The following is a 14045-nucleotide window of genomic DNA, read 5'->3' on the forward strand; positions in this document are numbered from 1 at the left end:
AGTCCTTTCTAGGGTTTCTGCTAGGCCTTGAATTTGAAACTTCTCCTTGAGCAAGCTGATGGACTTTGAGTTCATCTTGGGTGGCTCTGACTGGACAGGTAGGAGTCAGTTTTTGGGCTAACTTGTGATTTTCAGAGGTTTTGTTTCCTGGCTTGCCCCTCACTGTCCCAGGAGCTCATGGTCACAACAGACCAGAGTGGAAGCTGGGGAGTTGGGGTGGGGTGGCCCTGCTGCGACGGGAACCATTCAGAGTGCAGTGTGCTTTCCTGAGCCCCACACTCCTCCTGGGGGTTCCTGTTGCTCCCCTGAGAGAGTGTGTTGGGCTTCCTTCTGTCATGGAGCACAGCTGAAAATCTGCTGACATGTTCATCTTCACATAATTTCTGAACATTTTTGAGCATTTCGGACTTCCAGTGGAAGAGGTGTTTAAAGTGGTGAAAAGGAATTCCAGCTTTTGCATCACAGCATACTATCTCAGAGCTTACAAATTTTGCTGCACCTTAAAATACGAACCCAGATATTTCATACATTTTGCTACATTGGCTTCTTAGGCTCTTAGTGTTTACACATGAAAATATAGTTCATGATGACAGGATGCTGAGAGGTCTGAAGCTAATTATTTTCCTAGCCGGTCACTATTCTCATTTCTGATGGCAGATACAAATTGCTGATTAAAAATCAAATTCTACTGGTACGTTTTTACTTTTTTTCTTTTTTTTATTGTAAAATATACATACTGACTTATTTTTATCATTTCAGAATTTCTAGAAGGAGGAGTTGGCCATATTGAAATGTTATTTCGCTGCAACTATTTAGCTTTAGTTGGTGGTGGAAAAAAGCCGAAATACCCTCCAAACAAAGGTAAAGTAATCCTGCATTTAATAATGCACCTCATGTGTAGTCCTCTCTTGAACTTTTTAGAGTATCTTTGTGTCTCTGGCTACATTGGATCTTCCCTGGTGGCCCTGTGACACATGAAGGACTAGTCCCTGGGAAAGAAACATCCAGAAAGAGAGTGTCTTTTCTCTGCTGCTCCTGGGAGAAGAAACGTGTGACCAGGGTCACTTGTCCCCATGGATATAGAGCACGTACTTTTCAGTTGTGTTGGCTGGATGGGGGCCTTCGCCCCATTTTGTTCTGGATGTTCTTCTGCGGTTGGTGTCCTGTGCTGTGTGAGTTCCTTTTAAAGCCAGGTGTGGGGAGGCTGCTTCTCCTGCAGAGAGCCACTGACTCACAGAAACACAGAGAACAGAGAACAGCTGGGCTCTGGGTTGAGGAGTGTTGTTCCTGGTATGTGTGTGTGTGTCTGTGTTCAAAGAGATGGCATTGTAAAGAGTGTGGCTCTTTGAAAGTAAAGGAGAGGGACTTCCCTGGTGGCACAGTGGTTAAGAATCTGCCTGCCAATACAGGGGACATGGGTTTGAGCCTTGGTCTGGGAAGATCCCACATGTCGCGGAGCAGCTAAGCCCGGGCACCGCAACTACTGATCCTGCACTCTAGAGCCCGTGAGCCACAACTACTGAAGCCTGCATGCCTAGAGCCCGTGCTCCACAACAAGAGAAGCCACCGCAATGAGAAATCCACATACCATAACGAAGAGTAGCCCTCGCTCGCCGCAACTAGAGCAAGCCCGCACGCAGCAATGAAGACCCAACGCAGCCATAAATAAATAAATAAATAAATTTTTAAAAAAGGAAGAAGAATTACTTGGGCTCTTTGGGGATGGGCAGAGATTCTGCTGCTGGATCAGTCTTTGTCATATGAAGAATTTCATTGATCATTGATCATTGGTGAGGAGTCAGGAGCCTAGCCCACCTGTGGCACTGTTGGGGGGTGTCACTGCTCCCCGCCCCCAAGGGAGCAGTGGACCGGATAATCTCTGGGGTCTCTTTCACCTGTAACATCTTATTCTCAGTAAAAAAATTCCGAGAAGTGAAAGTCTCAGAAATTTTGCAGAAGAAAAAAATTTTTTAGAAGAAAGAAATTTTCTAACTGAACATTTTGAGTAAAATTTAAGCTTTTTGTAGTGTGCTAAGGGCAATTTTTAAAAAAGAACTTGGTCTGTTTAAACTTTTGTAAGATTAAAAATACATTTTTTCAATGTCAAAATTACTGCTTAATATTTTAATAATTATCAATTAAGATGCATGGTGTTACAGTGTAAAGAATCTAGTGTCTTTGGTTTGTGAAAACAGAATAAAACAGGACTGGAGGAGACTGGTTTGTCACGGTGACCCACTGGGTCCTGACAGGGTGCTGTTCAGGGAGCAGAGAGGCCCTTTCCATTTAGGAGGAAGTCCAGAATTTTGGAATATATTTTTTGCTATTAGGAACTGTATCAGGAGACAGACACACAGAATCCCGCCCAGTACATTTAAAATTTTCGGTTTCCTGCAGTAAGGCAGCTCGCAGCCCTCAGAGGCCATGGATTTTTCTCACTACCCAAGGCATCGTGTCTGGTCACTTTGCTTTTGTGAATGAGAATTTGTGCTGCTGTCTCTGGGGCTTCATCACACTGTTTCCAGATGTTTCTGAAAATGGAGTTCACCCGTATTTGTGACACCCTTGACATCCGTATCTGTTGGCTTCTGTCTGGTTTGGGCCGGTTTGGGCCAGTTTGCGTTTGTGTTGAGTTGTAGACTTTCTGGTGTTAGGTTGCAGGGCCAGAGGAAGTTCACTGATGCTTTCGTGTTCAAGAGTAGAGTGTCCTTTGCCCAGAAGGTCGTGAACATCTGGTTTGGGGAAGATACTATTTTCAGTAAGGTAACTGTCTACTCACTGACATGTTGGTGCCCTTTAAGGAAGAGCCGACGGGAGAAGTTTATCAAAGATGGTGTTTGAAGGAGCAAGAAGAGCACTATTCTCCGCTTCAGTTTTGAGTGGTTATAAATTATAACCTCTTCGATAGTAAATACCTCTTCTGTTACTTGATAATAATTTTGGAAGTTCTGGTAGGCTGGTATTCAGTTCTCTCTTGATTTGAAACTTAGGATACTTACCCATTATGGCAAAACTTACCCCTGAATTCCACCGGGCTGTTGTTGGTCATGGTGTTGGGACCTTTAGGGGAAACATTCTTTCCTTCCATTCTCAGTCAGCCGTAACCTGACTGTTTAGGGAGCTTATTTCCCTCACCCCACACGCTTTGTACCCAGCTTTTCAAGTGGAAAAGAGGTCTGGACACACGCTCCTCATCCTCCAGGGTTGTCTGTAAATTGTCTCAGCCCTTGGGACATAAACTGCTAATCCATCCTGACGGAAGATTGTAGTGTGAGCAGAAGATATTCCAGAGCTTGAAGCAGAGCGAGAACAGTCAGGGCTGAAGAACACTGGCCCTGGTTTTTGTGTGTCTGATTTCCCCATGAAACAACCCTTTTTTTTTTTTTTGCGGTAAGCGGGCCTCTCACTGTTTTGGCCTCTCCTGTTGGGGAGCACAGGCTCCGGATGCGCAGGCCCAGCGGCCATGGCTCACGGGCCCAGCTGCTCCACGGCATGTGGGATCCTCCCGGAACGGGGCACGGACCCGTGTCCCCTGCATCGGCAGGCGGACTCTCAATCACTGCACCACCAGGGAAGCCCATCTTTTCTTTTTTATTTTTGACGTGGTAAAATATTTAATGTCTGTAGGTGTGCCTCACCCTCCCATTCCTGTTACAATTCAGTAGCCTCTCCAAACTGACTGTACCAGAGAAAACGTGGGCACTTTTTCCCAGCAGAGTTCGAAAACCATTAAGGCCCTGATACTCTTGATTCAGAAATGATTGCAGGTGAGGTCTTTCCACAGCATGCCTCAGGTCTCTCTGCTCAAGGAAAAAAGCCCCCCAGCTCTATGGGACTCCCGAGGTCTTCTGTTCTTCTGCAGCCTGGCGCTAGGAGCTGCGCCGCTGGAAATAGTGGTAGGCTCGGGCACTGCAGAGGTAGCCGCCATAAACAGTGAGGGGCATCGTGGAGGTGGAGGAGGTCTTGTAGCCAGTGTCGGCTAGTTGCTTGGCAGTTGGCATGTTGTCCCCTGGATGCTGCCTCTCCCTTCCCTCCAACCGAGGCCTCCAGCCTGCGTGACCTCCTAGCGCAGCCGGACCCTTTCTTTTCTTAATCCAGGTTTATCTGTAACACTTGGTACCTGTGGTTGGGCTTGCTTTTCGGCTCAGTCTAGTAGAACCAAGGAAAGAGAGGTGGAGAGAAGTTTGCCTAAAAACTAGGCAAGGTTTGGCAGAGAGGAGGTTCAAGTGTGCTTGAATGCCTGTGTGCATGCCTGTGTGGGTAGAGAGGCAGAGACTGGCTGCCTGAGGTGTGCGCAGGTGTGTGGTTGCTGAATAGGAGGTGGGGGGGCGGGGGGGGCGGGTCTGAGACCTGGGGGCGGGACCGTCCTGCCAGTGGGAGAGCCTGGTGTCCCCCCACCCCCCGCCAGCTCCCAGTCAGGTGTTTGTGATGTGAGGACCCCTTCAGGAGTGGCCTTAGCAAGCCAGCCCCTGGCCTGTTCATTACCATGTTCATACATTCTTTCCTGTTTCAGTGATGATCTGGGATGACCTGAAGAAGAAGACTGTGATTGAAATAGAATTTTCTACCGAAGTCAAGGCTGCCAAATTACGGCGAGATAGGTAGGTTTGGTGTCTCATTTTTAGAGGTGGAACAGTCACTTTCTCTGAAGATGGCTGAAATCATTTTATATTAAAGGAACAGAAGTGTTCAGGAAAACGATGTATAAAAACATGAGACTGTAGTTTATGACCCAAGGACATAGGAAGACAGTGAGTTTTATTTGCCTCCCAGGATCACTTACAGGTGAGTGGTTGGTGGGCGTGGGTGAAGTGCACCTCCATGGACCTGGCCCCCGGCCAGCCTTACCCCCCCAGCTCTCAGTCCTTCAGGGGAGCCGTCCCACCCAACAGGTACAGACTGAGGACTCGAGTTTTGAACCTTGAATTGCCTCCCTCTTAGCCCACACTTGTCCAAATGCTGCCTCATAAACGTTTCAATCTGAAAGTAAAGGAAAATTCAGGAACTCCTCACAGAGAAGGTGTCATTGAATCTCACCTGTTGAAAGTAGCAGGTCTCTCTCTCTCGGCTGTTGCCTTCCTGGGGTTTAGGAGAACACAGGAGTTTTTCCTAGTATGTTGATGGAGGTAGAGCAAAGCTTCATCACTTTGGATTTTGGTGTGATTTACATGTTATGCTCAGCTGTGGTGTGATTTACATGTTATACTTGGCTGTGGGAGGACAGATGCTGAACCAGACCAGTGTGAATGGGGTCTGTCATGCCTGCACTCCTAGGGTAGACTTGTTTCTTCCAGGAATGTCAGCATTTAGGGGCTCGTAGTAATGCAAATCCTGGAGCCAAATCAAGGATATTCTACTTTCTTACATTTCTGGATTGTCAAGACGTGTCTAAAAGTGTGTTAAGATAGAATTTCTGCCTTTGTGTCCTACTTGGTTCTTACTCTAGACAGAATATTTGATGACAATGCCCTCCCAACCCTTGGGCTGTACTTTCCTCCAGCCGGGTGAGAGGCGCTCATTCCTAGTGGCAGCCTCACGCCCAGGGGCTCCCTGCCAACCTGCTCCACAGACCTTGCTGCCCAGTGCCTGGGTTCAGGATTTTTTAATAATTTTTTTAAATAATTTTTTTAAAATAATTTTTTAATAATTAATTAATTAATTTGGCTGTGCTGGGTCTTAGTTGCGGCATGCGGGATCTTCAGTTGCAACATGCGAACTCCTAGTTGCATCATGTGGGAATCTAGTTTCCTGACCAGGGATTGAACCCAGGCCCCCTGCATTGGGAGCGTGGAGGCTTAGCCACCACCAGGGAAATCCCAGGAATGACCCTCTTGTATTTGCTCTTTGCGGTGTTTCTGTTTCCAGATGATAAGAACAAAAATCACAAAATGTTTGAGTTTCACTTTGGGGGAGAGAAATTCTGATGGTGTTTTTTTCTTTCCAGAATTGTGGTTGTTTTGGACTCTATGATCAAGGTGTTTACATTCACACACAATCCTCATCAGTTGCACGTCTTTGAAACCTGCTATAACCCGAAAGGTAAGAATCCAGAGGAGGATGGATGGTGGAAACTGGCTTCCTGGGTCTGATCCAGGCGGGACGCAGACCCATGCTGGGTGCCTCTCCTCCAGGTGGTCTTGGAGTGGTGTCGCCCTAGTGGTGGGTCCTGGGGCTCTGGGGAAGGGTCTGGGAGATGCAAGCTCCCCACCTCGGTCCCTACCTTCTCCCCTGAACCTTCCTGCGGTCACAGCCACGCTTCCTCGCTGTGGTTCTAAGACCCTGCCTCTTACCAGAATCATCGGAGTCCCTCTTGGGATTTTTCACTGTCAGCCATTCAGGAGCTCTATGGTGAGCCCTGGAATCCATGTTTTTATTAAGTTCTGAGACATTTCCTTCCCTTTTTCTTCCGGCTGGTGGATTACGTGTGGCTGACTTTGTTACCCATTTTATCATGTTAACTTTGCTTTTAAAATTTTTGGTTTTTTTCTTCTAGCTTTATTGAGGTATAAGTTACATAAAACTCATTTTAAGTGTATCATTTGATAAACTTTAGTCATTGTAAACAGTTGTATAGCTGCCACCACAGTCAGGGCAGAACAGTCCCATCACCCAGGAGTTTCCCCAGGCTGTGCCCTTCCCCACCTGACCTTCAGGTTTTGCCTTTTCAGATGTGTTTGGTGTCTTTCTCTTAGCTTAATATTTTTTAGATTCCTCCATGTTTTTGTGAGTGTGCTATTATTTTGCTCCTTTTTATTACTGAGTAATATACCATCATATAGATATACCACAGCTGTTGATCCATACCAGATTTTTGGCTGTTATAAATAGAAGCTGCTGTACATGTTTACATGCAGGTCTTTTTGTGGATGTATTTTTTCATTTCTCTTGGAGTGCAATTGCTGGGTCATATTGTAATTATTTTTTAGATTCCATATATAAGTGGTAACGTACATTATCTGTCTTTCTCTGTCTGACTTATTTCACTTAGCAAAATACCTCTAGGTCATCCATGTTGCTGCAGATGGCAAGATGTCATTCCTTTTTTATGGCTGAGTAGTATTTCATTGTGTATATATCCACTCTCTGTGTTTTGATTGTAGCATTTAGTCTATTTACATTTAAAGTAATTGTTGATAGGTACGTACTTATTGCCATGAATTGTTTTGGGTTGTTTTTGTAGGTCTTTTTCGTTCCTTTTTCTTTTGTTCTCTTCCCTTGTGTGTGTGTTTTTTTTTTTTTTGCTGCACTGGGCCTTCGCTGCTGTGCATGGGCTTTCTCTAGTTGTGGCGAGCAGGGCTACCCTTTATTGCGGTGCGTGGGCTTCTCATTGCGGAGCACAGGCTCTAGGCACACAGGCTTCAGTAGTTGTGGCATGCGAGCTCAGTAGTTATGGCGCTTGGGCTTAGTTTTGCTCCGTGGCGTGTGGGATCTTCCCGGACCAGGGATCAAACCTGTGTCCCCTGCATTGGCAGATGGATTCTTAACCACCGTGCTACCAGGAAAATCCCTTCCCTTGTGATTTTATGACTGTCTTTAGTGTTATGTTTGGATTCCTTTCTGTTTTGTGTGTGTATCTATTATAGATTTTTGGTTTGTGGTTACTATGAGGTTTATATATAAAACAATCTGTATATATACATGTGATTATTTTAAATGGCCTGGTCTCTTAATTTCAAATGCATTTTAACAACCCTACATTTTACTCCCCTCTCCCCACGATCTGTTTTTGACATTATGTTTTATATCTTTTTGCTTTGTGTATCCTTTACTTATTGCAGATGTAGATGATTTTACTACCTTTGTCTTTTTTTTTTTTTTTGCGGTACACGGGCCTCTCACTGTTGTGGCCTCTCCTGTTGCGGAGCACAGGCTCCAGACGCGCAGGCTCATCGGCCGTGGCTCACGGGCCCAGCCACTCCATGGCATGTGGGATCTTCCTGGACCAGGGCACGAACCCTTGTCCCCCACATCGGCAGGTGGACTCCCAACCACCACGCCACCAGGGAAGCCCACTACCTTTGTCTTTTAACCTTCCCACTAGCTTTGTGTGTGGTTGATATTACTACTTTTACTCTATATTTACTTTAACCAATGAGCTTTTTTCTTTTAACAGTTTTCATGTTTCTGCTTATGGCCTTTTCTTTTTTGCTTAGAGAAGTCCCTTTACCATTTGTTTAAAAGACTATTTTTTCTGCTTTGAATTACCTTGATACTTTTTTTTTTTTAAATCAAATAAGTGTAAGATTCTTCTGGACTCTTTATTCTGCTCCAGTGGTCTGTGTTTCTCTCCTTATGCCAATATCAGATGACCTTGATTTCTGGAACTTCAAGATAATTCTTTTTTTTATGTATGTATGTATTTATTTAGTTTTGGCTGCATTGGGTCTTCATTGCTGCGCACAGGCTTTCTCTAGTTGCGTCGAGTGGGGGCTACTCTTCGTTGCGGTGCGTGGGCTTCTCACTGCGGTGGCTTCTTCTGTCACCCAGCACAGGCTCTAGGCACGCGGGCTTCAGTAGTTGTGGCATGTGGGCTCAGTAGTTGTGGCTCACAGGCTCTAGAGTGCAGGCTCAGTAGTTGTGGTGCACAGGCTTAGTTGCTCCGCGGCATGTGGGATCTTCCTGGACCAGGGATCGAACCCGTCGTGTCTCCTGCATTGGCAGACGGATTCTTAACTACTACACCACCAGGGAAGTCCCTGGAACTTCAAGATAATTCTTGAAATTAGGTAGTATAAGTCCTCTAATGTTGTTCCTATTTTATAAGAAATTGGGGAGCTATTCTAGGACCTTTTACTTTGCTTATAACTTAGTGACAGGTTGTCTGTTTCTTCAAAAAAGCCTGCAGAGATTTTAACTGTGATTGCACTTACTCTGTAGGTGGGTGAACGTAGGTTCCAAGCTGTGGTCACAGGACAGCTCTCCACCCACCATGTCTTTGGTTTTCCTTTGCAGTGTGTTATAGTGTCTTTTACATCTGTCGTTAAATTTATTTTTCAGTTTTGGTTTTATTATGTTACTGGATTCATTTTTATTTTATTTTATTTTATTTATTTTTTAAGGATTCATTTTTAGATTTTACAATTTTGCATTCTCGTGGCTGACACCCCAAAAGACAGACATTTGATAAAGTTTATTCAGTAATAAGTTCAGCAAATGTTTCCAATTGTGAAGCCATCTCATGGGAGGGAGCTTTGCTTGGCCCTCTGCTGCCCTTCACAGGGAAAAGATTCTGTGAATGATTCTTACTTTTTCATGGGACCTGGAGGGCAGGGAGCAGGTATGGTTGTGGAAAAGCAGAAGCTTTGAGACGGTCCTGAGTCATTGACGCATTTCCTTGTCTCTGTTTAGGCCTCTGTGTCCTGTGCCCCAATAGTAACAACTCACTCCTGGCCTTCCCGGGCACGCACACGGGCCACGTGCAGCTCGTGGACCTGGCCAGCACCGAGAAGCCACCAGTGGACATTCCTGCCCATGAGGGCATCTTGAGCTGCATTGCTCTCAACCTGCAGGGAACAAGAATTGCGACCGCGTCTGAGAAAGTAAGTGGGTGTCCCTGCCCCACAGAGGTGCCCCCAGAGTGGCGTCTCCCTCCGTAGGGTGCAGGCTCCCGGGAGACCAGCCCTTCCCTGAAGATCCTGACCCCTGAGAGGCTCTTAGCCACCTTCTCTCAGGAAGCGAGTCATAGTTGACATAGAGGGTCCAAAAGTCATTTTATTTGGTTGTGCCCCATCTGTTTGGCAGTAGAATTAATGTTTTTCTAACTGGCTGTGGGCATTATAATTAAGATGCCATTTCTCTGGACAGTGAGTGAACTGATGGCTCTCAGGGTGCGAGACAGCCCGGGGCCTCTGTCGGGAGCATTTGCACAGGGCTCTGAGTGGGCCATGCCTGTGGGCCTGGGCCCTGGGTCTCCCTGACCCTCTCTCGGCCCCTGCCCGCTGCCGTCGGACTAAAGAGACTCCAGTCTGTTCTCGGTAACAACAGAGGGAAAGTTGAGTTTTAGATGATGTGGGTGAGTTTGGGAAAGGGTCGGATGGGTTAATGGGTTTGTGAATATAAATCATTTCAAGAAAACTAAAAAGTTGTGAATCTTTGATAATGAAACACTTCACTGTTTTTCAAAGGGGACCCTTATACGAATATTTGATACTTCATCAGGGCATTTAATCCAGGAACTACGAAGAGGATCTCAAGCAGCTAATATTTATTGGTAAGAAAGCACGTTATTTTACCCTAGAGAAGGGGCCCTATGTGATCCGGAGGAGAGTCGGGACTACCCCCACAAGGCGGGTGGGGGCTGCTCTGCTGGTAGGGGCTGTTTTATTATTACTAATTTAACTGTTTACTTATTATGGGAATATACACAAAAGTAGAGAGAATATTATGATTACCATGAACCCATTGTCCTGCATTTGTCAGAATTTGCTTGTTTTATTTCATCTCTTCACTGTCCCTCCAACTTATTTATTTATTTTTAAAATTTTATTTATTTATGGCTGTGTTGGGTCTTCATTGCGGTGTGCGGGCGGGCTTCTTATTGCGGTGGCTTCTCTTGTTGCAGAGCACAGGCTCTAGGCACGCAGGCTTCAGTAGTTGTGGCACAGGCTCAGTAGTTGTGGCTCACGGGCTCTAGAACCCAGGCTTAGTAGTTGTGGTGCACTGGCTTAGTTGCTCTGCAGCATGTGGGATCTTCCCAGACCAGGGCTCGAACCCCTGTCCCCTGCATTGGCAGGTGGATTCTTAACCACTGTGCCACCAGGGAAGCCCCCTCCAACTTATTTTTCAGTAGCATCTTCAGGCAAACACTGGAGGCCTAGTTAGCCCATCTGTAGTCATTTCAGCCTCCTGTGAGGCTGACCTGCTCTTTCTGTGGTGGTTGTTACCATGTCCCACAGTGTCTGTAGCTGACCGGGCTGCACCCCTGCTTGGGTGGGACTTCGTTCTTTGTGTCTGTGGCCTTTGCAGGTGTGGAGCTGCACTGGGGCCTGAGTGATAAAAACACAGCTAGTATCTGGATGCTGGATGTAGTGTCCTTGGGGCCTCTGGTGCAGCCCGCTTTCCCATCTGTGTGCTCTCGGGCCCTTCTAGCCAGCCTGCATGATGCCCACCTCTACAGGGCCTGGGTTGTTGGAGGGGAGTTTTTCTCCTTCAAGTGGCATGTTTGGGTGGCCTCAGGGCCCCTGGGGTGGCAGGGTGGTCTGCAGGGAGCCCCTCCCCTCTCCCTGGCACCTGAGGAGGGGCTGTGCCCTGGCTTTGACCATCTGGTTCTGTGCTGAGCCCCGTCAGCTGGTCAGGAGGGGTGGTTCTTAAAATGACTGTCCTGACCACGGGCGGTTGAGGTCAGGGCTCACTTCTGCGTCCACATGAGACCCGAGCTTCGTCTGGTTTCTCTGCAGCATTAACTTCAATCAGGACGCTTCTCTCATCTGTGTGTCCAGTGACCACGGCACGGTGCACATTTTTGCAGCTGAAGATCCAAAAAGGAATAAACAATCAAGGTAGGTTTTCCAGTTAGAAGGACAGAACATTGCCTGAGTGTTGCCCCACTCAGTCTGAGTCACAGCTGGGATGCTTTTCTTTGGTCGTTCATTTGATTCTCTGAAAACCAGTGCAGATTACTTGATGCTAAGACAGTGGCATCCCGACTTCCCCTTCCACTAGCTCCTTAGAAAACATCTGATGAGGATCCAGGCACCTTCCAATGAGGTAGAACTTGGTCCTGAACTCCAACCATCATCCTTGTGTTAGCTGTTCAGAAAATTAATTTGGTGGCAGTAGAACCCTGTGCCCCTTCTGGTGCTGATGGTTTCTGGATTTATAATAAACCCATTTGTAACAACTTAGTTTTTTCAAGTGAAAGATAAAAATTAAAAGCAAAAATAGAATTTAAATCATTAAGGCTAAGCCGACATTAAAGAGAGCTGTGTCTCTAACTTTGTTATGTGACTGTAACTTACTTTCTTTGCTTCCTGTCCTCACAGTTTGGCATCAGCCAGTTTCCTTCCAAAATACTTCAGTTCCAAGTGGAGTTTTTCCAAGTTTCAGGTTCCCTCAGGCTCTCCATGCATTTGTGCCTTTGGAACAGAGCCAAATGCTGTCATTGGTAAGTGGTCCTTCCAGAGAAGAGTGGCCCCCAGGTGTGGTCAGCGCCCCACCAGCTCCACTGGTGGCCCTTCCTCTCTCCTGGGGGTCCTGTGCATCCCTCTCAGGGTCCGCGCAGCCACCTGCCCTCCGGGGTTTCCCGGGCAGTCAGTGAGGCAGATCATTTGGTCTTGGAACCGGCGACCAAAGAGGGTTCCCCCATCGCCACACTAGCTGAGTAGATGCAGACCCCCCAGAACAGTGGGATTCTCGGTCGAGTGCCCCCACCACCCACAGATCCCTCAGGGCTGCTCAGCCTCCACTCAGCCTGTGCAGTGAGCTCAGTGCGGGCTGCTTGCTTTCCACCCTGAGTGACACGGTCTCCTCTGCCCAGCGATCTGTGCGGACGGCAGCTACTACAAGTTCCTGTTCAACCCCAAGGGGGAGTGCGTCCGGGACGTGTATGCGCAGTTCCTGGAGATGACCGACGACAAGCTGTGACCCTCCACCAGGAGTGCGAGCACCACGGGCCCTGGGTGCCCAGCGGCCCCTCGAGCTCCTGGGAGTGGTGGTGATGGGCTGGGGGGATGGCCTGGGACCTTGTCGCGAAGCCATACGTTGTCGTCTGTTTTCCAAAGCCAGACCTCCCGAGTCCAGTGTTAAAGGAAGAATCTTCAGGGCACGTGGACACTCATGCCCAACTGCTGGCTTCACCTTTCATTCAGCCGTGACGCTCACTTCATTGGTTCTGCCGCATCCGCCACCTGCAGTTGGGGCTCCAGACAAACTGGGGGTACGTGGAAAAAAGGAGGGACAAAGTGAAATTTGTGGTGACAGATTTCATCATTTTTACTGAGTCTGTAATGGGGAGGTGAATACACGTGTAAGTGTTGGTTCTCACCAGATTTAAGTGGAACAATCATACCGGCAGCCTTAGGAAAGGAGGAAGGAAGCCCTTCTCCCATCTAAACTGAAGAAAGAGGGCATAGGTCTGGCATCTCCCTCAAGAGCTGCATTTCATGCGTCCCCATCTTTTTGGAGCCATTGGAATTGAGGCAGCACCACGCCCACCCTGTGAGCAGTGCCTGTAGCCTCCTGGTGAAACTCTGGGTCAAAGGGAGTTTCCCTGTTACACGTAGGCAACAGAGTAACGCATAGACTTTAAAACTTAGTCATAGAAGAAAGCGTCACTTAATTTGGAGGATACCAAGGGAAACGGGCGTCTCAACAAAGCAGTGCCTGGTTTCTGTGGGCCTGGAGAGGATGCCTCGGCCAGCCGATTCCACTTCCCTTTCTCACCATCTTTTCTCCCCGTTTTTAAGACTAGCTGCACACTAACGTTCTGGGAATGAGAGGCACATAATTTTTTTAACGTTTGGTAACTAAAATAGGTTATGGGCTCTATATTAGTAGTAGTACTTGAGGTATATATTTAATTTTCTTAAATTCCCTTAGAACTTAATTTTATGTTTGATTTCAGGTTGCAAACATTAAAATCTGCAGCAGCAAATTCTCAGTTTGCCAGTTCTTTCACTGTCATGTAATCAACTAACTTTGTCTGTGGATTTCAATGTGAAGTATGCATGTTACTTTTATGTGTATTTAATCATGAAATTTAATTTTGCACACTTATTTGTAATGTTTCTTTTAAATAAAAATGACTAATTTTGTTGTACTCTGTACCCATCAAGGGAAAAGAATTGTATGTTACAAAACCAAAGCCCCAGTTTTAGAACCTTGTTGGACTGCAGCCTATAGGAGCGGCCCAGTGCACTTAGTGCCTAAACTGTCCAGGACTGCGTGGGGGCCAGGTGGACGCCCTGCTGCCCGTGTGGGTGATGGCCTGGCTCGGGGAGCAGAGGGGAAGAAAGTGATGTTCACTAGCGGTTTCTGTCGTCTCTGGTGGGGAAGCTCTGCCTGAAATCCCTTTGGGGGACACTCCCTTTGGGGGAGACACCAGCGTG

At 47.0% G+C, this 14045-nt stretch overlaps 1 protein-coding gene and 1 pseudogene across 14 annotated transcripts in view; one reads left to right on the forward strand and one right to left on the reverse strand.

The window, feature by feature from the left end:
* The window catches only part of WDR45B (WD repeat domain 45B), a 43478-nt gene that overhangs the window by 15888 nt on the left and 13545 nt on the right, over positions 1–14045 (forward strand). For 4 of the 14 annotated variants that reach the window (XR_004347572.1, XR_004347575.1, XR_004347573.1 and 1 more), the window contains exons 3-10: positions 760–861; positions 4514–4601; positions 5945–6039; positions 9349–9539; positions 10125–10210; positions 11397–11498; positions 11982–12103; positions 12720–12874. Coding sequence is in view for 9 of the 14 variants with exons in the window: in XM_032616988.1 (XP_032472879.1) it covers positions 760–861; positions 4514–4601; positions 5945–6039; positions 9349–9539; positions 10125–10210; positions 11397–11498; positions 11982–12103; positions 12720–12937 (1004 nt within the window). In the remaining 5 variants the exon portion in view is untranslated. Of the gene's footprint in view, positions 1–759; positions 862–4513; positions 4602–5944; positions 6040–9348; positions 9540–10124; positions 10211–11396; positions 11499–11981; positions 12104–12475; positions 13768–14045 lie in introns of those variants that run through there. The other 10 variants (XM_032616988.1, XM_032616989.1, XM_032616993.1 and 7 more) reach the window with 7 other exon arrangements.
* Positions 3595–4299, reverse strand: LOC116745879 (annotated as a pseudogene).

The sequence above is a fragment of the Phocoena sinus genome, chromosome 20 (assembly GCF_008692025.1).
Source record: "Phocoena sinus isolate mPhoSin1 chromosome 20, mPhoSin1.pri, whole genome shotgun sequence".
Lineage (NCBI taxonomy): Eukaryota > Metazoa > Chordata > Mammalia > Artiodactyla > Phocoenidae > Phocoena > Phocoena sinus.